This window comes from Mesoplodon densirostris, chromosome 3 (assembly GCF_025265405.1).
Source record: "Mesoplodon densirostris isolate mMesDen1 chromosome 3, mMesDen1 primary haplotype, whole genome shotgun sequence".
NCBI classification, from domain to species: Eukaryota; Metazoa; Chordata; class Mammalia; order Artiodactyla; family Ziphiidae; genus Mesoplodon; species Mesoplodon densirostris.
Genome location: NC_082663.1, coordinates 134,305,185 through 134,332,916, shown reverse-complemented (window position 1 = coordinate 134,332,916; position 27,732 = coordinate 134,305,185). Strand labels below are relative to the sequence as shown.

Here is a 27,732-nt window from a genome sequence, read left to right as displayed (position 1 = left end):
CTCCAGGGGTTCCTTTCCTGCATCTAGACTGAACAGTAGTAGTTGATACATCTCTCCTCCCTTGGCTGCCCTCAGCAGCAACAGAAGCAATCAAAAATGAGAAAATGAAGACCTGTGTTCCATGTCACCTTTTCATCCACTTGAACTGCCCGTCTTCTGCCTTCAACATGATCTGACCCCCATGCCTCTTATCGAAACTGCCTCCTAGGGGACCGTGACATTTTCTTAAGTTGAGGAAGATGCGGGAAGCTTGTAAAAAGAAGAAAAACAAGCCCAGAGGTCAGCCAAATGTGCTTTCTCCAGCTCTGGCTTGAACTGCGCACTTCCTCTCAGCTTTCAGGAGATGTCCTTTGGCAAAGAAGGGCGCTTTTGTCTCTCGTCAAAACAGACCCAAATTCTTTCTCCCGTCACGTGCCTGGCCGGAGCCAGTCAGCTGCTCTGTAACCTGATCACCTTGGCCAGCCTCCCAGCCTTCCGACTAATAACAGGGCGAGGCGGCAGCACAGCGACAGCAGCTGCCAACGTCGGGGCTGAAGGAAGAGAAAGGGCTTGAGCTGTGCCAGGACCTTGGAGGAGCTGGGAGACAGCCCACTGCAGAGGTGAGCGGGAGCTGCTGGGCAGGGAAGCTGGTCGCCAAGGTCAGGACGCGTCCAAGTTCACTTAAAGAAAGGCAAAGCGTACCCTTCTCACCTCTGTGTCCTCTCCACTTACAGGGCAGGTGAGATCTGCCTCTGAACAATGTCCTGGGATGTTTTCTTAGTACACAGAGTCCCTTCCTGTCTCACTAATGTCTGCCGTCCTCTGCCCGTGTTTGTACAATCCACCTCCTCCGTAGTCTTGTTTTTCTAGCAATTGACAGCTAATTCTGTCAAACGGACTTGCTTTGGCTTCAAAACCACATGAAAGAGAAAATCCAAAATCAGAACTCGAAAATCCTACTGGAAAAAGACTGCCAGGAAGCAACTGTGGTTGAACTGTTTCTCCTCTCTAACCTGCCAGGGTCACCTGGAAGGGTTGGGGCCAATTACAACAGTCTTAAAATTGCAAAGGCCCCTGGTCGATGTGGGGACTAGAAGGTGGACAGCCACGTCAAAGCTGTTTTGATCGACATACCGGGATTTATCAACAGATGCTCCACTTTCAGACTTGCTGATGTCCTGGTAGTAGCTCAGGAAGGATTCCCACAGAGGTTACCGAGGGAGAGGAATACAGTGTGTGTAGATGGGTGTGAACAATGGGCCACTGGTTTTCAGGATGCTATATGGGTCTTTTGGGGCATAATGCAAGCAAGACAAGACAGAGACTTGTAGGGTGCTTCAGTTTCGTATGCAATTCCAACTAACTTTCTCTAGTTGGGATATAAAGATTCAATTCAATTTGGTAAAACAAGTGCTCTGAGCGTTAGCTTCTGACCTTAGAAAGGTAAGTGTGTAGTATAGGAAAAGGTGCTGAAACGTTCAAGAGCAAATGTTGGACACATTCTGAGGGCAAAAAATAAGGCTCTTAATTCTTTTCCCCTTCTTTCGTTTATTCAACAAATATTTCCTGAGTATCTGCTACATGCCAGGTTTGTGTTTGGTACTGTGGATCTCATAGTAAACAAAATAGGCAGGCTTTCAGCCTCACGGGCATGCAGTCAAGTGGGGCAGTAAATCATAAAGAGTATAAGTACCCAAGGCAAAAGCAGTGAAGGGAGCATTGCTAAAACTGTCCAAAGGGAATAATTTTTGTCTCAAAATTCAACCTTTTCCTTCATGCATTTTACCTTCTTGAATGAATATCTTCCCCTCCGTAAAAGTCTCACATACGTACAGACCTTGGTCATAGCAGCTCCTTGAAACCCTCTTCATCAGAGGCTTTAAGCTAGAGGCAGGCTGTTCAGCTTTTCCCAAGAATACAAACAGCCTGAGAACAGAGGCTGAAGTAATGGGAGTTTCAGTCCTCAGGAGAGTAGCCCTCTCCCGTATGAAATAGAATTTATGCTATTCTGAAAACACATGTGGCACCAGGCAAAGTGATAGGAAAACTGGATTTTGCCAGAAACTGTGTGGAGTTTGGAACAAGTCAGTTTTGCTATCTGAGCCTATCTCCTTAGCGATAAAAATGGAAGGGGTAGACTAGATGGTCCATCAGGTCTTTTTTTTTTTTTTTCCTGATAATTTCATGAGATATTTACAAAGAAACCATGCACATTCACATAAAGATAATATATCTTGTACCTATAAAATGGGAACCTTCACCAACCATGCAGAATATCCAGGAAGCTAGAATCTGAAAGAATCAGGCTGCAGACAAATAAAAATTAAAATTCAACTGTCTACTTCTCCCACCCTCATCCCATTCCCCTTCCATGTCTTCAGATTTTTTTATGTTGTGAACATGCACTATAGCCTCACTGTGCTATTTACCTAGATTGGGGATTCCGCAATAAATCATTGCTTTCAAAACAGTCAGAATCATCTGCTTTCAAAACAACCACACTAAAAAGTATCTAATTTGGATAATCTTATAATATCTATCGAAATCCCTTTAAGGGAGAATCAATTCATTGTTATTAAGTATTAGAATATTTACTTTTAGTGAATTTAATTTCTTTCTCTCTCTGAATGCATTCTCATCATAAATGTTATTTCATATCCTCCTCCTACATACTTTCTCACTTGGAAAATCAAAGTATATAGTATTACATTATTAAATAGGACCAAGAAGCATGTCTTATTCACGTTTGTATCCTCTGTAGCTAGCATTGTATCTGGCATACAATAAGTATTTCTTGAAAGAATGATTATTATCTTAGAAAAACCATGCTCTATTTTACCTTTTGTATTAAAAAAAAAAAGCATACACACAATATCTAATCCATTATTTGTGGCTGACAGAGGCTGATCTCATTCCTTTGTGTCCTTTTACAATCCAAATGCCCACCCTGCATTCACCGACATCAGCACATCCTATACCTTTCGCAGACTTAATCGGTATAATAAGCACTGAATTCAAGTTCTGCCTCTAAATAACTGTGTAATTTGAAGCTGAATAATGAAGATTTCTATGCCTCCATTTCTTCAAATGGAACATGGGGGCATCAGAATAGATGAGCTTAAGACAACTTCTAGTTCTTAGATGGGAGACTTCAAAAGGTAGAGAAAAAGAGAGGAGGTACCATAAAAATGTAATGATTATAGTACCTTGACATAGTAAATATTTAATAATTGTTGTTGTTGATTTTGTTTGCCAAAACTTCTAACTTGAACAATACCACTGGCAAACAATGTCAAGGAAATTCTTTGGGTGAAGACACATCGGCCCACCATGTCTGGGGTCCCCCCTGGAACCTTTCTGACTGACTCTGTTCAGTTAAAACTGAAAACAAGTCTACAGATGTAGAGAGGCACAGAAAACAAGCTGCTTTGTCATAAACTATTCAGAAGAATGATACGGTTGTGTAGCTTAGAGGAGTCAGCTACCTAGACAAACATCTCAGGAAATAGCATATGGGCCTATTGGCTTAGCCGAAGAAAAATGGCATATCACGAAATGTTTCATTGCTTCTAATGAAGTCAGATGTCAACAGATAAATGCTATGACTCCTGCAGTCAAAGGGCCTTCCAGCCACCAAAAGATAAAGAGTCACTTTCCCTTTGACCAGAAGGCTGATGTTTCAAGGTCAAGCTTATGTATCAGCCCCTAATCACTCAGTCTCAGCAAAACAGTTTCTATGACATGGACGCAGCAGGCATCAGCACCCTGCCTGTGGAGTCAACAGAGCTGCCTCCTCCCAGGGTCTTATTGTACTGACAGCCATCCTAGTCTCACTTAGGTGTTTAATTTTAATACCTACTTAATACTTTACATCCAGCCTCCATCTCAGAAGAGTTTGAGATAGCTTCCAATAAAAGGATATATGCAGTAGAACAGTTGCAGAAAAATAAAAACTGATTAGAACCCATCAGGCACTCAATAAATACCTTTTTATACTGTTTTGATGTGGGGGGGGCAGTGATCTGTAGAGAGAAGAACCAGGTGCTTTACTGCTATTGCTTTGTTTTTGGACCGTGTAAAATCATTACCAAAAAAAAAAAAAAAAAAAAAAAGAAGAAGAAGAAGAAACAGGGCACTGGTCCTTGTCATAGTTACCTTTAATAATCTAATGAATGCTATAAATATGAAAAATGAACATGGAAAAATCAGCATAGAATTTCAGGGGAGACAAAGATTTCTCAAAGCCCTTAAGGAACTGCAATTAATATGATGAAGAGTAAAGTAAAAACGAATTACTCTGTGAATCTTCAGTAAAATATTTCCTATGAATGAGCACTGAATTCATTAAAAGTTTTTTAATACTTCTGTAATTTTCTGAATAGGTAAAATATACTCATGGTACAAAATTCAAAAGGCAAAAAATAAGGCACATGGTAAAAAGATAGCCTTCCTTCTGCATTGTCCCCCAGCCACCGAATTCACCTCACCAGAAGCCACCACTGTAACCAATTTCTTATTCTTCCAGCAATAGTCTAATATTTTATGTATTATTCTATGTATACATAAACAGCACACACACACACACACACACACACACATGTTCCACACATTACTTTTTCACTTAAGAGTTCTGGAAAGTACACATAGGGCTGCCTTATTCCTTTAATGGCTACAGAATATTTCATTACTAGATGTACTATAATTACTTAACCAACCCTTTATTGATGGAATTCAAGGTGTTTCCAATTTTTAGTCATTAAAAACAATGCCACAATGAACATCCTTGGACACACATCATCTTTTATATACTGGATTATATAAAAGGAAAAAAAAATCCCAAGAAGTATAATTGAGCATTAAATTTAACTCTGAACTTACAGGCAGCCAAAGCAGAAAGGGGTGAGAAGGACCAAAATGGATTGCCTTTTTGCATTCCACAAGTAAACTTCTTCCAAAGAGGAGAACTTCTTTTAAAAAAAAAAAATTTAATTTTTTTTATTGAAGTATAGTTGATTTATAATGTTCTGTTAATTTCTGCTGTACAGCAAAGTGATTCAATTATACATATATATACATTCTTTCTTTTATATTCTTTTCCATTATGGTTTATCATAGAATATTGAATATAGTTCCCTGTGCTATACAGTAGGACCTTGTTGTTTATCCATTCTCTCTATATATATTAGTTTGCATCTGTTAACCCCAAACTCCCAATCCATCCCTCCCCCATCCTCCTCCCCCTTAGCAACCACAAGTTTACTCCCAAAGAGGAAAACTCCTGTGCACTAATTTCTTTATAAGAATTTATCAGCTGTATTCTCATAAAAAGTGCACTACTTCATTTGGGGAACTAAATAATGGGGTAAGGAATATATTCGATGGCAGTTTTGATATTCACGTGGCAGATTCTTACATCTATCTTGATTTTTTTAAAAAAGTATGATATAACTAAACCCCAGCATTCCTTGGATAAGCTAAAATGCAATTTAGGAGGAAAAGGCTTGGTTATAAGGTTGGAGACCACGAGAAAGCCTGGGCACTGTCCTCCTTTAAAGATTTCTTGGGCATGCCAGATCTCCTGCCCTACTCAGTGTTTTCTTAGCTCTGGACCAGAACTTAGGCTAGCACTTTTCATATGGATTTTTTTTTTTTTTTTTTTTTTTTGCGGTATGCGGGCCTCTCACTGTTGTGGCCTCCCCCGTTGCGGAGCACAGGCTCCGGACGCGCAGGCTCCGGACGCGCAGGCTCAGCGGCCATGGCTCACGGGCCCAGCCGCTCCGCGGCATATGGGATCCTCCCAGACCGGGGCACGAACCCGTATCCCCTGCATCGGCAGGCGGACTCTCAACCACTTGCGCCACCAGGGAGGCCCTCATATGGATTTTTGAAATGATGGGTTCATGTACCTAGACTGAGAGTTTGCACCTCCAGGAATCCTTGTACGTAGTAAGTTCTTCGTAAATGTTCCTGGAAGGAATAGATGAGCTTCAAAAGGTCAAACACCGTGTCTTATTAGCTTTGCAAGCTCTTGGCAAGGCTAATGGTGATGATAAGATATCGGGGAAAAGCTAGATGAGACTTTGACTTGTAAGTGAAGTTCCTGTGGCGTGGCATGGCATGGCAAAAAGAGTCCTGGTAGCTAAAGAAACAAACAGGCAAACAAAGAAACAAACCAAAAATCCCCTCAGCTTCCATCCCAAACAGGATGGATATCTCGACAGGGTCCACAGAGCCTTTCACACTTCCTAACAAGCACTGAGGAGGGAAATCCATGGTGATGTGAAGGTTCTACCTTTTTGCACATGGTTTGCAGACATTAAGATCTCCAAGTTGTTCCCAACTTGAGGTGTTTCCTTTAATATTTGGTTCCTTGTCATTAAGACACTTTACAGGCTTAGCCCCCAAAGTACCTAGCACAACTGGGTAGTTAAAGATCTGTGCTTTCTGGGACTCCAGGCAGAAGGCAAACTGCCAGACTGAAAATGACCCTGCTTCATCCCAGAATTCTACCACTGTGTGAAAGGTAACTTCATGAATGGGCCCATATCCATCTTGAGGATGTGGGCCAAACTTGGGAATTGGGCCAATAGGAATTGCTCAGCACAATGAAGGTGGAGAAAATCACTATTTAAAGGAGAATTCTTAAGGACCTACTGTATACCACAGTGAACTCTACTCAATACTCTGTAATGGCCTATATGGGAAAAGATCTAAAAAAAGAGTGGATGTATGTATATGTATAACTGATTCACTTTGCTGTACACCTGAAACTAACACAACACTGTAAATCAACTATACTCCAATATACAATTTAAAAAAAATTTTTTTAAGGATAATTCGGGCTTCCCTGGTGGCGCAGTGGTTGAGAGTCCGCCTGCCGATGCAGGGGACACGGTTTCGTGCGCCAGTCCGTCCGGGAAGATCCCACATGCCGCGGAGCGGCTGGGCCCGTGAGCCATGACCACTGAGCCTGCGCGTCCGGAGCCTGTGCTCCGCAACAGGAGAGAATTCTTGGGAATCCTTATAAATTCAGGTTACTGAGTAACATCTGTTGTCCCCAGTGTGGCGCAGGGCTGTTTACCATAGTTTGGGGCTGACACTTGTCATCCTGAAACGCTTGTGCAGTTATTCTCTGCAAGCCTCAGGCGGTACAGAATATGACTATAGAGCACCCCTAACACTCAGGTAAGCAAAGGAATCCTGACTGCCCTCCTGGGTCAGAACAGGGAGTGAATGCCTGCAGTTTCACTTTATTCCTTCTCTTCTGTTGTGTGTTTTTCTTTCTTTCTTTTTTTTTTAAGAACTCAGCACAGGGTGGAGCTCCACACCTCCAAGCTACAGCAGGTTCTGCTACTGCTGGCCAGGCAACAGAGGGTGCTGGAGGAGGGAGTGGAGGTGACAAAGAAGCAGGCCTAGAGGGGTGGGGCTGGGGGGCTATAGTGTGGCTGAAATCCATTCCCCTGCCTCCAGGTAGAGACTGGGCTGACACTGCACCAAACATTCAGGTGCCTTTTCTTAAACCAGATGCTATCTCCCTTACTGGGAATCAAACCTCCCGGTATTTCTCCCTGACTGGCTTTTCCTCTGAGCTGACTGCCTCCCTTCTGCTGTGATGTGAGTCACAGAGGAGCTGGTGAGCAGCTTATCACCTCCCTCTGCTGTGCTAACTTCTCAAACCCCTGGAGGCACTTTATACATCACCATTCCTCTCTTCCCTTCTCCAGCCTAAGTATTCTGTAAGAAATGAGGGTCAAGGGGAAGCTGTATCTCCTAAGGTCAAAGCTGGTAAAAATGCATCTAGAATAATAAAACCAAGCATAATCATCCACAAAAGAATAAAACATCCTTAGAGATATTGGAAGCTGGGCCTGATCCTGGCTCTGCCATCCATAAACTCACCTGGCCTCCTTTCTCTAGGTTCCTTCACCCTTGTCACATGGCAGGACGATGATCTGTAATGCTCCTCTTCAGCCAGGTTATGACACTATTCGATAGCGACAATAATAAGTGTTGGTGAGGATGTAGAGAAGTTGGAACCCTCATACATTACTACTGTTGGGAATGTAAAATGGTGTAACCACTTAACATTCCTCAAAAAGTTAAATACAGTTACTATACAACCCAGCAATTCCACTCCTAGGCATATATCCAGGAGAAATAAAAACGTGTCTACACAAAAACTTATGCAAAATTGTTCATAACATTATTCATAACTGCCACAAAGTGGCAACAACCCAAATGTCCATCAACAGAGGCCTGGATAAACAAAATATGATACATCCATATGACAGAATGTTATCTGGCAATAAAAAGGAGTGAAGTACTAATAGATACCACAACGTGGATGAACCTTGAAAACAGTACGCTAAGTATAAGAAGCCAACCACAAAGGACAACATACTGTAGGATTCCATTAATATGAAATGTCCAGAATAGGCAATGCCACAGAAACAGAAAGTGGATTAGTGATTATCGGGGGTTAGAGGGGGGTGAGGATAGGGAGACGGGAAATTCATGGCTAAGGCGTGTAGGATTTGTCTTGGGATGATGAAAATATTCTAAAACTGACTGTGATGATGAATGCACAACTCTGTGAATATACTAAAAGCCATATATATGTACACTTTAAATGGGTAAATTGTACTGTATGTGAATTTTACATCAATAAAGATATTTTTTTAAAGAACAAATACAATTTTAAAGTCTCCTCAGCCTCATCAGCAGAGCATGTGGCCAAACTTTTGGATTTTTGTCACGCTGGAAGGTGAGAAATAATATCTTATTATAGTTTTAATTCACATTTCTCTTATTATGGAGCAAGTTCAGCATCTTTTCAGTTTAGAGTCCATTGATATTGATTTCTTTTTATTATATACTAAATTCCCATGTATATTTTAAGGTCTATTTGCAGACTTTCTAATCTGTTGTATATGTCTGCCTACTCATGTGCTAGCACACAATTTCAACTATTAAAACTTCATGGTGGGGCTTCCCTGGTGGTGCCGTGGTTAAGAATCAGCCTGCCAGTGCAGGGGACACGGGTTCGAGCCCTGGTCCGGGAAGATCCCACATGCCACGGAGCAACTAAGCCTGTGCACCACAACTACTGAGCCTGCGCTCTAGAGCCCCCGAGCCACAACTACTGAGCCCACGTGCCACAACAACTAAAGCCCATGCACCTAGAGCCCGTGCCCTGCAACAAGAGAAGCTACTACAGTGAGAAGCCCGCACACCTCAACGAAGAGTAGCCCCCACTCTCAGCAACTAGAGAAGCCTGTGCGCAGCAACGAAGACCCAACGCAGCCAAAAATAAATTAATTAAATAAAAATTTAAAAATAAGAAAAAACTTTATGGTGGGACTTCCCTGGTGGTGCAGTGGTTAAGAATCTGCCTGCCAATGCAGGGGACACAGGTTCGAGCCCTGGTCCGGGAAGATCCCACATGCTACAGAGCAACTAAGCCCCTGAGCCACAACTACTGAGCCTGCGCTCTACAGCCCGCGAGCCACAACTACTGAGCCCGTGTGCCACAACTACTGAAGCCCGTGTGCCTAGAGCCCGTGCTCCGCAACAAGAGAAGCCACCACAATGAGAAGCCCGCGCACCGCAACGAAGAGTAGACCCCGCTCGCCACAACTAGACAAAGCCTGTGTGCAGCAACGAAGACACAACACAGCCAAAATTAAAATAAATAAATAAATTTATTTTAAAAAACCCTTTATGGTAAGACAAGTAGGGGGACAGTCAACCAAGTCAAGCTGGGCAGCAACTCAGGGTAAGTGCAATCCCCAAGCACCCTCCCACCAAACCCAGCCACCGTCCCAGGCTGTCACCTTCACAGAGAAGTCATGGCCTTATTTCAAATATGGAGAAACACAAAGTTTGTTGCAAAACACTTAATAGAAGTGCCAAGAAATGTGATAAAGAAGAGACTGAAAAAGGTCAAGATCTAAAAGGTCATTCAGATTGGCACAGAGAAGTCACAAGAACACGCTCCAAAGACACAAACCATCAGAAAAACCTAGCACTTAATTTTGTGAGAATAAAGCCTAGGGTAAATGCTGTGGCAGCTGGAGACCAAACTGCAGTAGCAGTAAGCAAAGGCAAGTCTGGCAGGTGTAGTCAGATCTTTGGATGCTACATTGAGGAGTATGAACACGGACAAAGACTTCTGCCTTGAAGGACAATTTAAACACCGGTTTGACACATTGGATGTTCAAATGCAACAAATGGAAGACACAATGAATAGCATTTCAACCCTAACAACACCACAAAGCCGAGAGGCTATGTCTCTTCAAGAAACACACCAACAGCAACAACAACAAAAAGAAACAGCAGATGGCACTGGCCTTAACCTCACTATGGAGCCACCACAGGGTCAGTCAGGTGGTGTTGGCACAAGAACAGGATGAACTGTCAGAGACGTACCCACATCCGTGATCAAGTGTAAGGTGTAAAGAACTGATGCTTCTGAAATATTCCCTGGGTGTATATGTATATGAATGTGTTACACCAGAGTTACATAGGAAACACTGCCTGAGTCAGCATGCATACTTGTCTACAATGCTTTCTTTTGGCTTGCTGTACCTTGAAAATACACTGGAAAATTCCAGAAAGTTTCTACCTTGCCAGATTTTATAGTTCTGTACAGTATGTGTGTAAGTGTGGAGGATATACTCTTGTAGATGTTTTTGACAGTATAGAACTAGCTTGTAGTAAAAGGAATATCATCCTCAAAACTTAGATCAAAACTCTAGTACTGGGCTTCCCTGGTGGTTTAGTGGTTAAGAATCTGCCTGCCAATGCAGAGGACACAGGTTCAAGCCCTGGTCTGGGAAGATCCCACATGCCGCGGAGCAACTAAGCCCGTGCGCCACAACTACGTAGCCTGCGAGCCACAACTACTGAAGCCCACGCACCTGGAGCCCGTGCTCTGTGAAGAAAGGAGCCACCGCAATGAAAGCCCGCATGCAGCAATGAAGACCCAATGCAGCCGTAAATTAATTAATTAATTAAAAATATTAAAAAAAAAAAATTTTGGAGGGGCCTCCCTGGTGGCGCAGTGGTTGAGAGTCCGCCTGCCGATGCAGGGGATACGGGTTCGTGCCCCGGTCTGGGAGGATCCCATATGCCGCGGAGCGGCTGGGCCCGTGAGCCATGGCCGCTGGGCCTGCGCATCCGGAGCCTGTGCTCTGCAACGGGAGAGGCCACAACAGTGAGAGGCCCACATAACGCAAAAAGGGAAAAAAAAAAAAAAAAAAAAAAATTTTGGAAACAAAGTATTGTATAATCTTTAGAATAAAGCTTTTTATTTTTTAAGTCAAAATAGTTTATCTCTGCATGCATTGACTTGTGATGCATAAAAATAAAAGCAGGGAAAAGCACACCTAATATGTTGACATGGCCATAAAAAGAAACGAAATTCAGTTATTTGTAGTGAGGTGGATGGACCTAGAGTCTGTCATCCAGAGTGAAGTAAGTCAGAAAAACAAATACCGTATGTTAACACATATGTATGGAATCTAAAAAAAAAAATGGTTCTGATGAACCTAAGGGCAGGACAGGAATAAAGACACAGAAGTAGAGAATGGACTTGAGGACACGAGGAGAGGGAACGGTAAGCTGGGACGAAGTGAGAGAGAGGCATGGACATATATACACTACCAAATGTAAAATAGATAGCTAGTGGGAAGCAGCCGCATAGCACAGGGAGATCAGCTGGGTGCTTTGTGACCACCTAGAGGGGCGGGATAGGGAGGGTGGGAGGGAGACGCAAGAGGGAGGGGATATGGGGATACATGTATACGTATAGCTGATTCACTTTGTTATACAGCAGAAACTAACACAACACTGTAAAGCAATTATACTCCAATAAAGATGTTAAAAAATATGTTTACATGGCCAAAAAAATCTCATTCAGCATATATTATGGACAATGCCATTTTTTATCCTTTTTGTTTCATTTTGCTAAGTAGAGATGCAATTGGTTTTTAATCTGTGTTCACCACCTTTTGACATCAGAATTTTTTTTTTTTTTTTTTTTTTTTTGCTGTACGCGGGCCTCTCACTGTTGTGGCCTCTCCCGTTGCGCAGCACAGGCTCCGGACGCGCAGGCTCAGTGGCCATGGCTCACGGGCCCAGCCTCTCCGCGGCATGTGGGATCTTCCCGGATCGGGGCACGAACCCGTATCCCCTGCATTGGCAGGCGGACTCTCAACCACTGCGCCACCAGGGAAGCCCTGACATCAGAATTTTTATTCAGTTGTCTAATAACTACTATTTGGATTCCTTAAAATAACTTTTATTTTTCATTTGATCATTATCTTTATATAACCAGGAAAATTCTGCAACGTCACATTAGAAAATAAAAATGATCAAACCTTAATTTCTCCACTTATTAGATATTGGTTTTATTAAGACTTCCAGAAAGATTTACCCTGTCATACTTTCAAATGGAGATCTCAAACGCATTCCTAATTATTCTCCTTCTAGCCAGTTCTTGTTTGACTGCATTTTAGAAGGAGTTTCATGCATGGCATTCCTGTCCATTTACTTGGCCATAGAATTGTTGACTGGTTTCAGGAAAACCTTGGTGGTTGTTTTTAAACTGACAATAACAAAGAATACAAAACTGAACCAACTCAAGTTAGAGCTACTCTTTAAGTCCTGGTTAAGAGTCCATTGATATTCTTTTATCTCGCAGGAACAACTCTTTACTACCTTGAAGAAATGAGAAGAGCGTAATTAAGTTTTTTAAAAAGCCTTAAAATGTGTTTTAAGAGTTGCTAGACCTAGTATCCCTCGTGCCCGTCCCTCTACTCTTCTGCTGTATTCCTGGCTATTCTTGCTTATTTGTTTCTCCATGTAACTTTTAGAATCAGTTTGTCTGCCAGGGGTTTTTTTGGTGGGTTTTTTGGGGGTTTTTTTGGTAACTCCCAGGTGATTTTAATGAGTTGCCAGCATTAAAAAACAGGGCTGGCCATTCACCTTGACTCTCTCTATTCCTTGCTTCCTTGGTTGCATGTGAAAATGACATCTAGGCTCACCTGTGCTTTTTTATTCCAGATGAAGGGAGAAGCTGGAAGTGTGCCACACAATGAGAAGCAAAAGCAGGTAAACGCGAGTACCTCACCCACCAAACTGGTGAGAATGCAGCCAGTGACCATTTCCACATCTGCGCCTGCAGCATAACTGACACCACCACCCCCAAGGTTTCGGGATAGCTGACACATTAGTGAAGTGCTCGCTTCAGTAGCTGAGCAGAATCACTTGACTCCAGCTGCCTGATTATCACTCAAGCCCCTTTGCCCGCATGAAGGTAGCTGAAGAGCCCCGTAGCTGTCCCACCAAGGTCTCATGGCCCTTAGAATGCCCCAGGCTCAGGCCTTTGGAACCACCCCTTTCTACAGTTGCTCTGGGAACAAGAGAGGCCCACTGGGGGCTGGGAACTGGGGGTGGGAACCAGCTGTTGACCCCAGATAACTTCTGTGCTGCATGCTCCTGCCCTTCACAGAGATCTTTGTCCTGTCTATTTACTTGGCCCTCAGGCTGCCAGAGAGAGAAAATACCACGATCCCTGAAAACACATCTAATCTTACATGTGAAATTGAGGTTTTAAATTTGACTTGGCTTGATTTGATTAAACTCAAATGAAAAATTCCTAGTGAATCTGGAAAGCTCATGAAAAGGGTCCTTTGAATCCTAAAAAAGGAATAATTGCAAAAGCCCAAGATGAACTGTCTGGCCAATTTGGGGGTGACCTTTGAACAGCCTGTATAAAAGAACAAGTTTCTGTGGTCTTAGCAATCCAGCCCTTAATGGGGGGAGACAGAGAGAGAGAGAAACAGAAGGTCATTTTCAGAGCTCAGAGAGAGAGAAGGTCATTTTTCAAACCTCAGGACCCGAGGGGTACTAGACCTTTAAAAACATGTCACTAGCCATGGAAAATGACTTACTAACTTCTTTTTGGTCTTCTGATCAAAGGTGGGATGGGGTAATCAAAGAAGAAAAGAGTCAGTGCAGAGATTCAGGTTGCTCTGAATGAGTCAGTCAAAACGGTCTGCTCCTTTAGATCTCCAAAGGCTGGATTAAAACATGGCCCCCTATTAGATCAGCTTCCCCTACAATAGTGTATGTGACCTGGTTCACTAACTGCACACACCTATAGGGACCACCACCTCCAGTCCTCTCTCATGAAAGAATATTAGCAGACTGCATCTGGGTGTAGAAACATAGGCTGTAATGGACATTTGTCATTCCTGCCCAAGGTACTATAGAAATTGGTGACAAACCTGGCAGCCAGGGTTTTCCTTCTGCAAGTCTGGGACCTGCTGGTTGACCGGCGAGCTTGCAATGGCCACTGTTTTAGGCTTTTGGAGGAGAACATGTAAGGACTGCCCAGTGATGGCCAGCGGTCTGCTCTCTGCCCCTAGAAGCCATCACTGTCCCATTCAGCTGGCAGTCCAGACTAATATCTCTGGAAGGCAGAGGACATATTACAAGTCAGAAAATATATTTATTTACTCTTTTCTTCAAGGACAAAAGGGTAATGGGCATGGGAAAGTAGGCCTGGCTCAGGAACACAGTTGAAGTCCCTGTGGCCTCATCAAGGATTCTGCAGATCCTTCTGTGATGGCCATCCCAGCTTCACCTGTCCATTGGAATTAGCTGGGGACCTTTAAAAGACAGGGAGGCCCAGCCCCACCTCCCCTGCCCCCGCACAGACTCTTATGTAATCAGGCTGGGGAGTAACCCGGATATTGGGATTTTTTGAAAGCTCCCAGGTGATTCCAATGTACAAATAAGCTGCATCTCTGTTCAACAAGAAGACTGGTCATGAAATCCCATGGCTCTTGGAAGGCTCATCTGCCCTTCTCTGGGTGACGAAATTGCATGCTAGATTCTCTGGATCAGGTTTGCTCTCTTCCCTCCCCCAACCTTAAGCTCTAACTTTCATACTCACCTCCGCACACAGCCTGAGAGCTCTTGATAAGGAAGAGCCTTCCACGGAAGCTGGGAAAAGGTCAGCAGATGTGCCATGGTGGCACGATTCAGATCCTGATGGCACCTCACTCCTGCCGGGCTTCAGCAGTGAGCTGCGTGGGAAGGCAGGAGGCTTGTTGGGACCTGACGCTTTCTTGTCCTCCCCTAGGAGGGACACATCTGGGGCTCCATGAGGAGGACGGCTTTCATCCTGGGCTCTGGCCTTCTCTTGCTTGTGGCCCTCTGGAACTCAGTCACATGGTGAGTCTTCTCGGCCAGCTCTAATTCGGGAGCTGGGGGCCGTGCGGTGGCGGTCTATGGGCAGAGCATGGATTTAGGAGCTGTCCACCCACCAGTCTTCACCCAGAAACATGAATGAGTTTTCTTTCAAGGCATCTTCAGAGATTTTGGGGTGCTTCTGGCTACTTCTGGCAAGCCCAGTGGGAGAGGCTGCTGTCTACATTTGAAGGGAAGGAGTGGCTCCTCTACATTCTAGGTGAGATTCCCAGACCACCAGCACTTAGGGTTTGGGTACATGGTTATAGCTTAATTCTTTTTCTTTTGTTCTCTACCTTGGGACTTCTCAGTTTATTACTCTAAGGAATGAGGACTTAAAGTTTAAGGCACTGGTAACCCCAGAGTGCTAAATTTGGGGGTTAATCTGGAATGGATGTTTAAGGATATCTAAGAAAAGAAGTTGAGACATCTCCTCCATCCCCCCAAATAGACAAATAAAGAAATAGTTTGTGTGAAAATAAATGCTTGTGAGAGCAGTAATCCTGCTTCTAGATGTCAGGTCCAGAAGTGCAAAGGGCTGTTCTGTCTCATGTGAGGCTGTGTCCTTGGACCTGGTGCAATCTAGCTAGCTGTTGGGCCTTGACAGCAAGTGTTCACTCAAAATGTATTTACTGACAGTGCCAAAGCCTGAAAGCAAGCTCAAAACATAGTAGAAGAAAAAAACTATTTTAACATCAATACTTATGACAGCATTATCTACAATAGTGACTGTCCTCCATCATACATTCATTCACTCACATAATATTTATTAAGTTATTCTGTGCCAAACTCATTTGTAGGATATAGAGATATTTAAGATAAAGTATTAAGGTAAAATGTCTACCCTATTAAAAAACTATGTCACCGTTTGACTGGAAGAAAATTAATAACTACAAAACAAACAAACCTCAACCAAAAAAACTTTGTCACGGTCTAGAATGGGAGATTAAAAAAGTGTCAGTTGTCACAAAGCAAACATAGAAATAAAATGTTTCTGATGATTGTTTTCTTCTAGGAAGAGAACTCCGAAAATGGGCTGAATATTAAACATGACAGGTTAATGGAATCTTAAGCACTCATTGAAAAAAACAATGCAGATTGCAAATATACATGGAGAGAGTGGTAGGAAAACATTTTATATGGTTCTGTTACGATGATGGGAAAACCACCTGTCATCTCAGTGATAAGCAAATACCAGAGAGAAAAAATATTTGCCATTTGAAATGTTAGAACTGGAAAACAGTTCAAGATCACCTCTTGTGATTTTCATTCGGTATTCCTCAAGGAGCCCTTGGATTGACACACAGGCAGGCACCTCGAAGGGTGGCCCACTGGGCAACCACCAACCTAACATTTTTTTTTCAAAATAAAGTTTTTTATTTCTGAGGATAAAAGTAAATACATGCTCACTGTTAAAAATAAAAATCACACAATTCAAATAAGCATAAAGAAGGTGAAAACCACCTACCTCTCATATCCAGGAAATAACCACTGTTAGTATGCTGCATACTTGGTTAAACTTAAAAGACATCTACTACTTTTTAAAATTTGTTTTATTTTTGGCTGCTTTTTTTGGATCTTCGTTGCTGCATGCGGGCTTTCTCTAGTTGCGGACAGCGGAGACTACTCTTCGTTGCGCTGCACAGGCTTCTCACTGCGGTGGCTTCTCTTGTTGCGGAGCACGGGCTCTAGGCGCTTGAGCTTCAGTACTTGTGGCTCGCGGGCTCTAGAGCGCACGCTCAGTAGTTGCGGCTCACAGGCTTGGCTGCTCCACGGCATGTGGGATCTTCCCAGAGCAGGGCTCGAACCCGTGTCCCCTGCATTGACAGGTGTATTCTTAACCACTGCACCACCAGAGAAGCCCCAACATCTACTATTTTTTTAACTTTTTTTTCATTGAATTGATTATGGACATCTTTCCATATCAACCGATATAGATTTGCTCAATATTGTAAGCTCTGCTGTCTATTCCATTGTGTGGAAATATTCTAATCAATTTAGTCCATTCTCTGGGAATTCCAGTGGTTAGGACTCTGTGCTTTCACTGCCATGGCCTGGATTCAATCCCTGGTCAGGGAACTAAGATCCGGGACATTTAGGCTACTTAAAGGTTCTACGGTGCTTTTTTTTCGATTGCTGAGATGGACATTTACGTGCATGAGTGTGTGTATGTCTTTTCTTTCTTCCCCCTCTTTCTGTCTTTGTCTCTCTGTCTCTGTCTTAGTCTGTCACTCTGATCTTTTCCTCACTTCAGACACTGCCAAACTGCCCTGAGGATGTTTGAGCCAATCACATTTCCTCACAGTGCTAGCCAAGTATTTTTCAGGTATCAACTGCCACACAGCACAGTGATTGATGGAGCAAGACGGGTACCGGAGGAAGAATAGAGAGACAGAGAATTAAGTAAAACACCCTTGCTCCTCGGAATATTGAAATTAGAGGAGGCGGCAAATCAAGGAAAAATAAAGTTAATAGTACAAGAGTTAGGTAACACTACAACATCACTTGAATAACTGCCAACTGGGGTGGACAAAGTGCTTATTTGTTCACAGGAGGAGAACAGAAATACTTGGGATGACTTCATGGAAAAGTGGGATGTGGAGCAAAAAGCCCTATCTAAATGTGTGTTGATCGGTATTTTCTAAAATACCCTGCAGAACATCAGTTCTATCGGAGGTTAATGGGTGGGGAGACCATACGACTTATCATCGAAATGGGACATTTGTGAGAATAAAGGAGGGGTTATTAATCATGATGCTGGAATGATGGATACGTATTGAAACTGTCCTGGGCAGACAGGGACGAATGGCCAGCCTATTCTGAGATGTTCTGAGAAGACAGAGTGCTGGGTAAAGAAAAGTCTGAGAAAGGTTGAGTTTAACAAAGTCAAACAGGAATTCTCAGAGCTGTGACCACACTTGTCTGGACCCTGACTCTCCAAGAAGGTAGGGTGTGAAGACTGTTTTAACCAAGGAGCCCCTTGAGAGGTAGGTTTTCCACTTTGGAAAATGCTCACTGGACGCCTGAAGTACCCCTGCTCATGTCATCATAGGGTCATGGGGATTGGGAAACCCAAGTGCCCGTGGTGAGCTGTACCATACCAAACTCTTCCTCTGCTTCTCCCTTTGCTTCTCCCTTCCTTGGCTATTCTTAAAGGGCTCAAGTGGGCACAGACACCCAAATGTCAACCGAAATTCATTTCTGTTTGGAGTGTATCATACATCTTACCATAATTTTGTGTTTTTTTCTCCAACCACCTAGAAGGTTGTTGTCCCCGTTCTACAGCTAAGAAAAGAAATAGAGACACTCCTTAAGTGACCCATCCCAGTCCCCACAGCTGGTGTGTCACCCCAAGACTGAAGGCAGGCCCCCAGCCCCGAGCACCAAGACACCAAGGCCCTGGCAAGGGCCTGCCTACAACGCAGCCTCAGTTACCACCGAGTATGTGTTCAGGGAATACGTGCGCCGCCAGCTCCTGAAGTTGTCCTGATGGTTTCCTTCTTCTTCCCAACCTTAGGTGCCACCCAGGTGCCCATTCTGTTCTTCTGGACCGTCAGTGGACTTCTACTGGTGGTTGACACAACTGGAAAGCCTAACTTCATCTCCCGCTACCGAATTCAGGTCGGCAAGAATGACCCTGTAAGTGTTGCTGCAGCTTCTCCTGGTCAAAGCACAGAAAGCAGGGGCTAAAGCCACATTCTCCAAATTCTGCTGGCTGGCCCAGGAGAGACCGGGGCCAGTGGGAGCCAAGTGATTCTGTACAAGGCTCTCCCAGGTTAGAAGATTAGAGAGAGGAAATAGTATGCCCCAAATCTCAGAGCCAGCCAGCCAAGACTAACGTCAGTCAAGACTAATCTTCTGACTCCCAGGCCTGGCTCTCTACCTGCCTGTGCTGGCCTACGGCACTGTGGTCAGCATTTTAGCAACAGAAATGACTGTCTCAGCCCAGCACTGGACCGAGTCCCAGATATGTCAGGTAGGTCTCCACCTATCCATGGGAGAAGGGACAGCAATAACTAGCTGCTGAAAACACGGATAACAGCTGCCCTTGTGAGGGAGGGACACAGCTGCTGAAATAACGGATAACCCCACTATCATATTAATTGTGAGTGTGTCGGTGGTGGTTGTTTTTTAAGCAGGTCCTCCTTCCCAATTATTCAGTACCACCAATAGTATGTAGGCCATCCATGGTAAACAAGGCCTGGACCTTGCTGACAAGGAACTCCTGGCCCAGAAGGAGAGAAAAAGCCAAGCACATATCTTGTATGTACACAGGCCGGGGAATTGAGCCCCACTGTTCACTGCTCCCTGAGCCCGGCTTGCCTGCTTAGTGCTCTGACAACCTCAGAAGCCTTTTCTTACACAACAAGGAAGAAGTTGATTCTTAAACCCAGGTATTTTTTACCCCAGCTCCACCAAAACCACATCCTGGCTTCTTTCCCAGACAAGACAATCATTTTCTTCTTCTTTTTTTTTTTTTTATAAATTTACTTATTTATTTGTTTTTATTTTTGGCTGCGTTGGGTCTTCGTTGCTGTGTGCAGGCTTTCTCTAGTTGTGGCGAGCGGGGGCTACTCCGCGTTGCGGTGCACCGGCTTCTCATTGCAGTGGCTTCTCTGGTTGCGGAGCACGGGCTCCAGGCTCTAGTTGTGGCACGTGGGCCCAGCAGTTGTGGCTCGTGGGCTCTAGAGCGCAGGCTCAGTAGTTGTGGCACACGGGCTTAGTTGCTCTGCGGCATGTGGGATCTTCCCGGACCAGGGCTTGAACCTGTGTCCCCTGCGTGGGCAGGCGGATTCTTAACAACTGCGCCACCAGGGAAGCCCAGACAATCATTTTTAATTATCTGTCCAGATGCCTGGGTGAGTCACCTCAGCTCTCAGGGAATTCTACCCAGGCCAGCACTCTAGAAAGCAGAGTGGCTGATAAATAGTGCCCTTGATCCAGGCTTTCAGGACGGTCCCTTCCTGAACCAGAGCTACTGGCCTGGCTCACAGTTCCCCTCACTTGAGACGGCAGGGGCCTCCTCCATGTCCAGCTCAGCAGGCAGGGACCAGAGACAAAGGGTTAAAAGCAGGGCTTGTTCCTTGAGAATGTTTCACCTGTCAGACCACGGAGGTCTCCTTACCAGGCACCCCTGACTAAATGCATACGTCTTCAAGGCCAAGTACTGTAAACATCTTCATCATTCACAAGAGAAAACAGAGGCTTTGAAATGTGACATGGCTTAGAACCATGATTCACACTCAAGTTTTGTGACACCAGGGCTTGTGCCCTGAACCACTAGGCCACATCAGCTCTCAAGAGAATCACCTAGTGCAATAAACTTCACAGTCTACAATGAATGGAGGGCCACACAGGGAAGGTCTCGTGGCATTTGGCAGAAGCTGAGGTTCAGAAAGGTGCACTGACTAGTTCAAGGTTAGACTGTTCTTGGAAAGGGAGCCAGGGCTCGTCTCATCTGCTCCTACACTGTGTGCACACTCAGGTAGCCACCCAAGTAAGGAGGAAGCCCCAGACGCCACTTGGTCTTCGGCCCATTCCAAGAAGGTCTGACCCCTGACCTAAGACATCAGAAACAGGTCATCGAGTGGGACCTGAACGCAACGGCATTCATAGGACACCACCAGCCGCCCCCGCCGCCCCGCTCTGGTTACCCTCCCACTCTCCCAGCCTGGATGGCTAGTTCACGCCTCTCCTCCCTCCTCAGATCCTCAACACCTGCGCCCGTCACCTCCTCCCAGAGGGTGGCCTTGCCTTAAGCAGAAGACAGCTCCCACAGCCGTGCACCACCGCAGCCTGGGGGCAGCCCTCGCGCACCCGCTCTGCCTGCCCACCTGCTGCAGCCCGTGGCCTCTCTCTGGTCCTACTCCAGCCCGTTCCTCCACTGTCTGCACGCTACACCCACCACCTCTTGTTTACTCCAGCAAGTTGCTCCAGCAATTCTTCCTTCTCTTTCTTTTGTCCTTTTTTTTTTCCTTCCTCTTCTGGATTTTACTCTCTGGCTTATTACAAACCTGCTATAAGTTTTCCCAGCTTAAAACCCAACCAAAACCAAAAACCTTGCGTCCATCTCCCATACTCACTCCCACTCCTATTTTTGGTCCCCTTTGCAGCAAAGCTCTTTAAAGAGTTGTCTATACAGTTTCTGATTTCTCCCTGTCCACTGTCTTTTCCCAAAATTTCAGAATTATGAAAAATTGAAAACACGTATACAGAAGTGGAAAAGGTAGTAGTACCCTGATCACTCATTTATATACCACCTAGATTCTCCAGTCTTGTCTTAAACATTTTACAATATGTGCTTTTTCTGTATATAAAACTATAAATATCTATGCATCTGTAATTTTTTGCTTCATCATTTGAAGCTAAGTTCAGACACCATAAAACTCTAAATCCTTCAGCCTGCACCTCCTAAAATAATCACAAAACAATCCTCTCACCTCCTGTAGAAACCTCCTCGCATCAGGCCTTCACCTCCACCGCTCCACCGCGGCTGTCCTGGGCAAGGTCACCAGTGTTCCTGTCACAGGCTTGTCGCATTAGACCTACCAGGGCTGTCTCCACAAGTTGCTCATGCCGCATCCTGCTGTAGCTTGTTATACTGGCTGCCAAGGCCCCACTGTGTCCTCACAGCTCGCCACTCACCCCTTCACAGCCTCCTTTCTGGATCCTCCTCAGCCTAACCTCCCCACCCTCTTTACGCTGACGCCCAGGGCACAGCCTCGTCGTCTTCTCTGTCCTCATCCCCTCAGCGTCGTGACTTTAAATAACCTCCTCAACGCCAACAGCTCGCCAATTTACCTCTCGAGCTCAGAACTCTCTCCCGATGCAGGACTAAACATCCAAATGCCTCCTTGGCATCCCCAACGCAACATGACCCAGAGAGAATTACTGATGTCCCAGCCTCCAAAGCCTTTGATACCCACAACCTCCCCAGTCTCAGCTGGGGAGCCTCTCAGTCCAAGGGCCTTGGAGTCACCCCTGGCGACTGTCTTTCCCTCGTACACCACATCCAACCTATCAGGAAACCCTATTGGCGCAATTTCCAAAATGGATCCGGGATCCAGCCCTTTCTTACCACCTCCATCCCCACCATCCTCTTATATGCGTACTTGAGCACTTCTAGTCTTCCTGTTTGTATTCTTGGTCTCCTACTGTCTATTCCCAGCACAGCAGCCAGAGTAACCCTGTAAGGTCCTGTCACTTCTCCGCTCACAACCTTGGGATGACCCTCGCTTCTCTTGGAATAAAAGCCAAGGTCCTCATAGTGGCCTACGGGGCCCTATACGCACTGGCTCCTCCCTGCCTCTTTGACCTCCCCTCCCACTTCTCCCCACCTCACACCTCACTCTTCTCCAGCCAAGTACGCCAGGAGTGTGGCCTGTCATAGAGCCTTTTCACCAGCTCTTCCCTTTGCCAGAAGACACTTCCCCCAGATACCTGTTTCCCTCATCTTTGTTCAAATCTCACCATCTCAATGAAGTTTACCCTGACAATTCTATTTAAAACGATAAGAGTATAAACTCAGTGAGGGCAGGAATCTTTGTTTTGTTCACTGCTTCCTTCCCAGCACACAGAACACTGCCTGAAACATAGAGGGTGCTCAATAAATATCAGCTGAATGAATAATCGTATGTCACACCCACCTCCTGGTCAAGGCTGCCAGAAGAGGTGTATGGCTTCCTCTGTGGTGCTCTCAAACCAAGGCTGCCCAGACCTGGCTTCACCATGGGATGGAACTGAAAGTTTAGAGAGTGAATTCTGGTCCATCAATATAAGCAGGACATGAAAAAGCCAGAGAAACAGGCAGGCCTGAAGTATGAGGACCACGCTGAACCCAGCCTCACCTTGGAGCAGAAACCCTCCAGCTTGCAGACATTTCTCAGGAGGGAATCCCCTTTGAGAATGCCAAACCAGTTCATCAGGACCAGCAAGTGACCTGTGGTCATGGGGCTGTTCCCAGGAGCTCCAGGGCTCTGACAAATGGAAGGGTCAGGGGTCACTGGTTCCCAAGGAAACGCTGGCTGTAGTCTTGAGGCTCGAAGGGATGTGAGCACGTGGGGCCAGCTCTCCACAGCGCTCTGGGGAGAATGCGCAGGCAGCCCCTCATCCTGACAGCCCCACCCTGAAAACCAGCAAGACCTGCTCACAGCAAGCGGGACAAGAGGCCAGATAGCAGCTCCGTGGCTCCCATCCAGGGAGGCTGGACCACATGAGGAGGCCGGCGACCCTGATCTCTGCACCTGATCCTGGTCAAGGCTCTCTGGACAAGTAGGGACCAAAAGGCTGAAGAAGGAATGAGGCTGGGAGCCTTCTCCAGCACCCTGGAGGCTCCCCAAGATGCCTGTCGGGAGTATGTGGGGTTGGGCCTGGCCAGAGAAATGGGGAGGACAGTGGTGGGAGCTGCAGAAGCAGGAAGGAGCAGGCAGCTTCAGGCAGAGACTAAGGCCGGGGGAGGGGAGTTTCCAAAGGCAGGGCATTACCAGGTGGTTCCATCCCTGGGCTGGGCAGCACTCAGGGGTTGCTGGCTACAGCCAGACATCACTCCTAGCATCCAGCCCCGAGTGAGGGCCTCCCGAGAGCTGGTCGCAGAGGAGCCTGGTTCCTAGAAGGGAAAGACCTACTACTCACACTCTCGTCCACCTCCTTTCTTCCCTCTTCCCCCCCGGGCAGGTGGACCCCATGAAACTACGCCAGTCTATCCACATGGTTCTCTTCAACCAGCTGGTGATCTCTTTCCCCATGATGGTCTGGCTCTATCCCATCCTCAAGTTGGGGGGCGACCCCTGCCGCCGAGAGCTACCCACCTTCCACTGGTTCCTCCTGGAGCTGGCAGTCTTCACGCTGACTGAGGAAGTGCTGTTCTACTACGCACACCGGTGAGCGCTTTCCTTCCTGAGCACAGCCAGCTCCTCACTCTCCCAGGTTCACCCACCAATGGGGGTGAAACCTGGCCTCCTCGGAGTTGTAGGGGTGCGACCAACAGCACCTGGAATCAAGAGACTCCCGCTAACTAGTTAACACGAAGACAACTCTTCGCTCCACAGCTGACAATGTGTGACCACCGACGAGTGTCTGGGATCTCCGTTCATGTGTGTGGCAGGGTAGTTTCCCATTCATCCCTTAATTGAATCCTTTCTGGCCATCCTCCCCATTTTACAGCTCATACAACTGAGGTAGAGAGAGGCAACGTCACCAGAACAACTCACAAGGCAGGGCTGTCGGAGCACCAATCCAGTGTGTTTTCACTGGACGTGAAACTTTGCTCCATGGATATGACCCCAGTTCCTACCTTTGGTTTCTCGTGTTCTGGTGGGGGAGGGGGAGAGGGAGAGGGAGGTTGGCTGGTTTATCAACTGTTAACTCTCTTCCCAGCCTCCTTCACCACCCAAAACTCTACAAGAAAATCCACAAGAAACACCACGAGTGGACAGCTCCCATTGGTGTGATCTCCCTCTATGCACATCCTATTGAGCATGTGGTGAGTAGAGCTCAGCTCCCCCAGAGGAAAGGGCAGCGCGCACCAACCCCCTTCCCCAAGCTAGTCTCCTGCACAGAACGGGATCACACTGGCTCTTTCTTCTGCCCATTCAACAGCTACCATTTGTTGTTGGCATATGCCGGGCGATGCTGTATGCCCAACATAAGTTATCTCATTTAATCCTCCCAACAACTGTTTAAATCCTCATTTTGCTAATGAGGAAGTTGAGGTTCAAACAGTGAATAACTTGTCCTACGTTTCATGTCTGAAGGAGTCCAGCAAATCAAGTCCAGAAACTCATTCAGCTTCCCCAGATCTGTGTCAAGAAGTCTTCCCGGACACCCACCTGCGTCCCCTCCATCCCCTTGGGCCCCTCTTCAAACCGCCCTCTCCTTGCAGGTCTCCAACATGCTGCCGGCGATGGTGGGTCCAATCATCATGGGTTCCCACTTGTCCTCCATCACCATTTGGTTTTCTTTGGTCCTCATCATCACCATCATCTCCCACTGTGGCTACCACCTACCTTTCTTGCCTTCACCTGAATTCCATGACTACCACCATCTCAAGTAAGGCACTCCTCCTCACTGCGGGTCTCTGGGCAGTAGCCCCCACGTTTACTCCTAGACCTCCTGACAGCAGACACCAGTGTCTCAGTTCAAATGTGGGTCTAGTGGAGGGAGAGGTCTGCAGGTGGGGACAAAGGTGACCATCCTGGGACCCAGATCACCTTGCCATTCTCCTTCTGATATTGGATCTTCCTGCCACTATGGGTCTTTAACCTGCACTTAGGTCCTGGACCCTTTGAGGATCTAGTGTAAGCCATGGGCACTACCAGGAAAACGCATACATGCATAGAATTCCTGCAGGCAATTCAATAGAAGTTGTGAGTGCTCTGAAAGCCTCCAGGCTCGTCGGTGTGGTCTAGGAAACTCCTGCATCAGAATCACCTGAGATGCTTTCCTCAAATGCAGCCTCTTGGGTTCCACTCCAAATACACTGAATCAAAGCATCTGGGGGAGCAGGCCTTGGCATCTGCATTTAGTTAAGTGTTCCAGGGGATTCTGATGGAGGTGGTCCCGGAACCTACCTGAACAAGCCGGCTTTGCCACAGGTTCTGACTTGTGTGCATCGAAATCACAGAGAGCTTTCCAAAGGAAGAGCATAGCTTTTCAGTCTGGAATGGCCCCAGGAATATGTACACCACCGCCTGGGTTAATCGGAAGCAGGTGGGCAGCATGGTGGGGACGGGTGTGGGATAGGAGGGCTCAGAAATGTGTGCAAGGCTGGCACAGGTGAAGTGAACGTGAGCTCGCCTGCCTCCCTCCTCCAGGTTCAACCAGTGCTATGGGGTGCTGGGGGTGCTGGACCACCTCCACGGGACTGACACTGTGTTTAAGCAGACCAAGGCCTACGAGAGACACATGATCCTGCTGGGCTTCACCCCGCTCTCCGAGAGCATCCCTGATCCCCCGAAAAAGATGGACTAAGACACGGCCCGAGTGCCATCCTAGCCGTGCCCTCTGCAGAGGTCTGCTAAGGTGGCCTGAGGCCTCCTGGTCGCACCTACCAACTCGCTCCTTCAGCCACGCACTCTGATGACGAACCACGAGGGCAGGGGGAAGGTCAGCTTCCTGGAAAAGCAGGCCCAAGGAGGGGACCAGGGCTCCCCCAACTTCCCCAATCATCCCAAAGGGGACCAGGGACTGGCATAATGAAAAAATATAGCTCCCTGGAATAGAGGCCAATCAGAGGGAAGAAGCCACTTTGAGAGGGCTCCTGGGGGGTCCCCCTGGTCCTCTGCTGTGGAAGGGGAGAGGGACACCAGATGACTCCTTGGTAGCCCTGGCAGGACAGAGAATGACAAAGGTGGCAGGAGGCCATGTGGCTCCAGCCATAGCTCCTCCTGATGCCAGGGGGTGGGAGAACCAGAAGATACTGCTTTGCCCCTTCCTGTCCCCAAAAGCCTCTCATTCTCTACTCAGGCCAGGGCCAGGACACCCTGGCAACGGTTCTGGGATCAAGTCCCCACTGCTTCCCAACACACGCACGCACGCGCACGCACACGCACACGCACAGACATGCAGTGTGATAAAGACCCCACTTCAACTCTGCCCCACTGCAATTGGACATCACCCCTCTGAAAAGGAAAATACCAATCACAAGAGCTCTTCCTGGGATTACCACTGAGATACCAAAAAGAGGCGCAGACCAAACCCCAATACCTTCAGCCACAGGCGGAAACCAAAGGCCAAACCCTGTGGCCCCACTCAGCTGGGGCCCCCTTTTAGCCACAGAGGGTAGGGTCAGAGTTGCTGAGCTTTGGGGACACCCAACTGAGGCCCCTTATTAGGCTCTCTGAAGCAGGACCAAAGGAGCTAGAACCCTCTTCCTCCACTAAGGCGAGAAATACACGGCTGAACAGAGGGTAAAATCCTTATTTCCCCCTCAAACGATGAACCAGTTGTTTCACCACCATTTTTACAGGATGACTTTAGCAGTGATGCCTTTTCCAATGAGACCTTATTGCCTACAACAAAACCACAGAGCTGCCCAGGTGGAAGCAGTCCCCACCCTGGGTTCGCTCAGCTGCTTCTGACATTGCCAGGAACCCTGTGGCTCCCAGTATCACCGTGAAGACACTCTGATTTGCAAGGCCACCATTATAGTTTCCAGAGTCTGATATTTTCCTGAACATTCAGTTCTCCTCTGTCCAGAAAACCACCCGCTGTAGTTTTATAAAATACTTTAACATCTGATAGGGCCACATCTCCAGGTAGAGCTATCAAAGAGACGACCTCCTGCCACGGGCCCTAGCTCCCCAGAGGACCTGCCCAGGAGGCCGACCAGGCGCTTAGCAGGCAGCGTCCTCCTTGGGCCTGGGTGGGCCCAGCCCCCTCCCTGGGACCGCACACCCTTCGCTTGAGCACAGCTCCTGGTGCATCAGTGCTGGACGTGCTCATAGCTGCTGACCTGCACCCACAACCTGTCCTACGAATAAACAAACAGTTGGAAAA

At 46.5% G+C, this 27,732-nt stretch overlaps 1 protein-coding gene across 1 annotated transcript; it reads left to right on the top strand.

Moving 5' to 3' along the window:
• Nucleotides 1-487: 487 nt before the first annotated feature.
• Nucleotides 488-27,732, top strand: FAXDC2 (fatty acid hydroxylase domain containing 2). Its single transcript, XM_060093706.1, has 9 exons — nucleotides 488-599; nucleotides 13,045-13,092; nucleotides 15,131-15,222; nucleotides 15,354-15,457; nucleotides 18,755-18,876; nucleotides 23,911-24,116; nucleotides 24,613-24,718; nucleotides 25,118-25,284; nucleotides 26,049-27,732. Exons 2-9 carry the CDS (start codon nucleotides 13,045-13,047, stop codon nucleotides 26,203-26,205), a joined length of 1,002 nt encoding a protein of 333 aa, XP_059949689.1. The 5' UTR covers nucleotides 488-599; the 3' UTR covers nucleotides 26,206-27,732.

Excerpts from the sequence above, each read along its gene's own strand:
- FAXDC2 (XM_060093706.1), top strand. The coding sequence starts at position 13,045 with ATGAAGGGAGAAGCTGGAAGTGTGCCACACAATGAGAAGCAAAAGCAG. Across the intron at positions 15,223-15,353 it reads CTCTGGAACTCAGTCACATG|GCATCTTCAGAGATTTTGGG; the intron begins GTGAGTCTTCTC and ends TTTTCTTTCAAG. Across the intron at positions 18,877-23,910 it reads AGGTCGGCAAGAATGACCCT|GTGGACCCCATGAAACTACG; the intron begins GTAAGTGTTGCT and ends CCCCCCGGGCAG.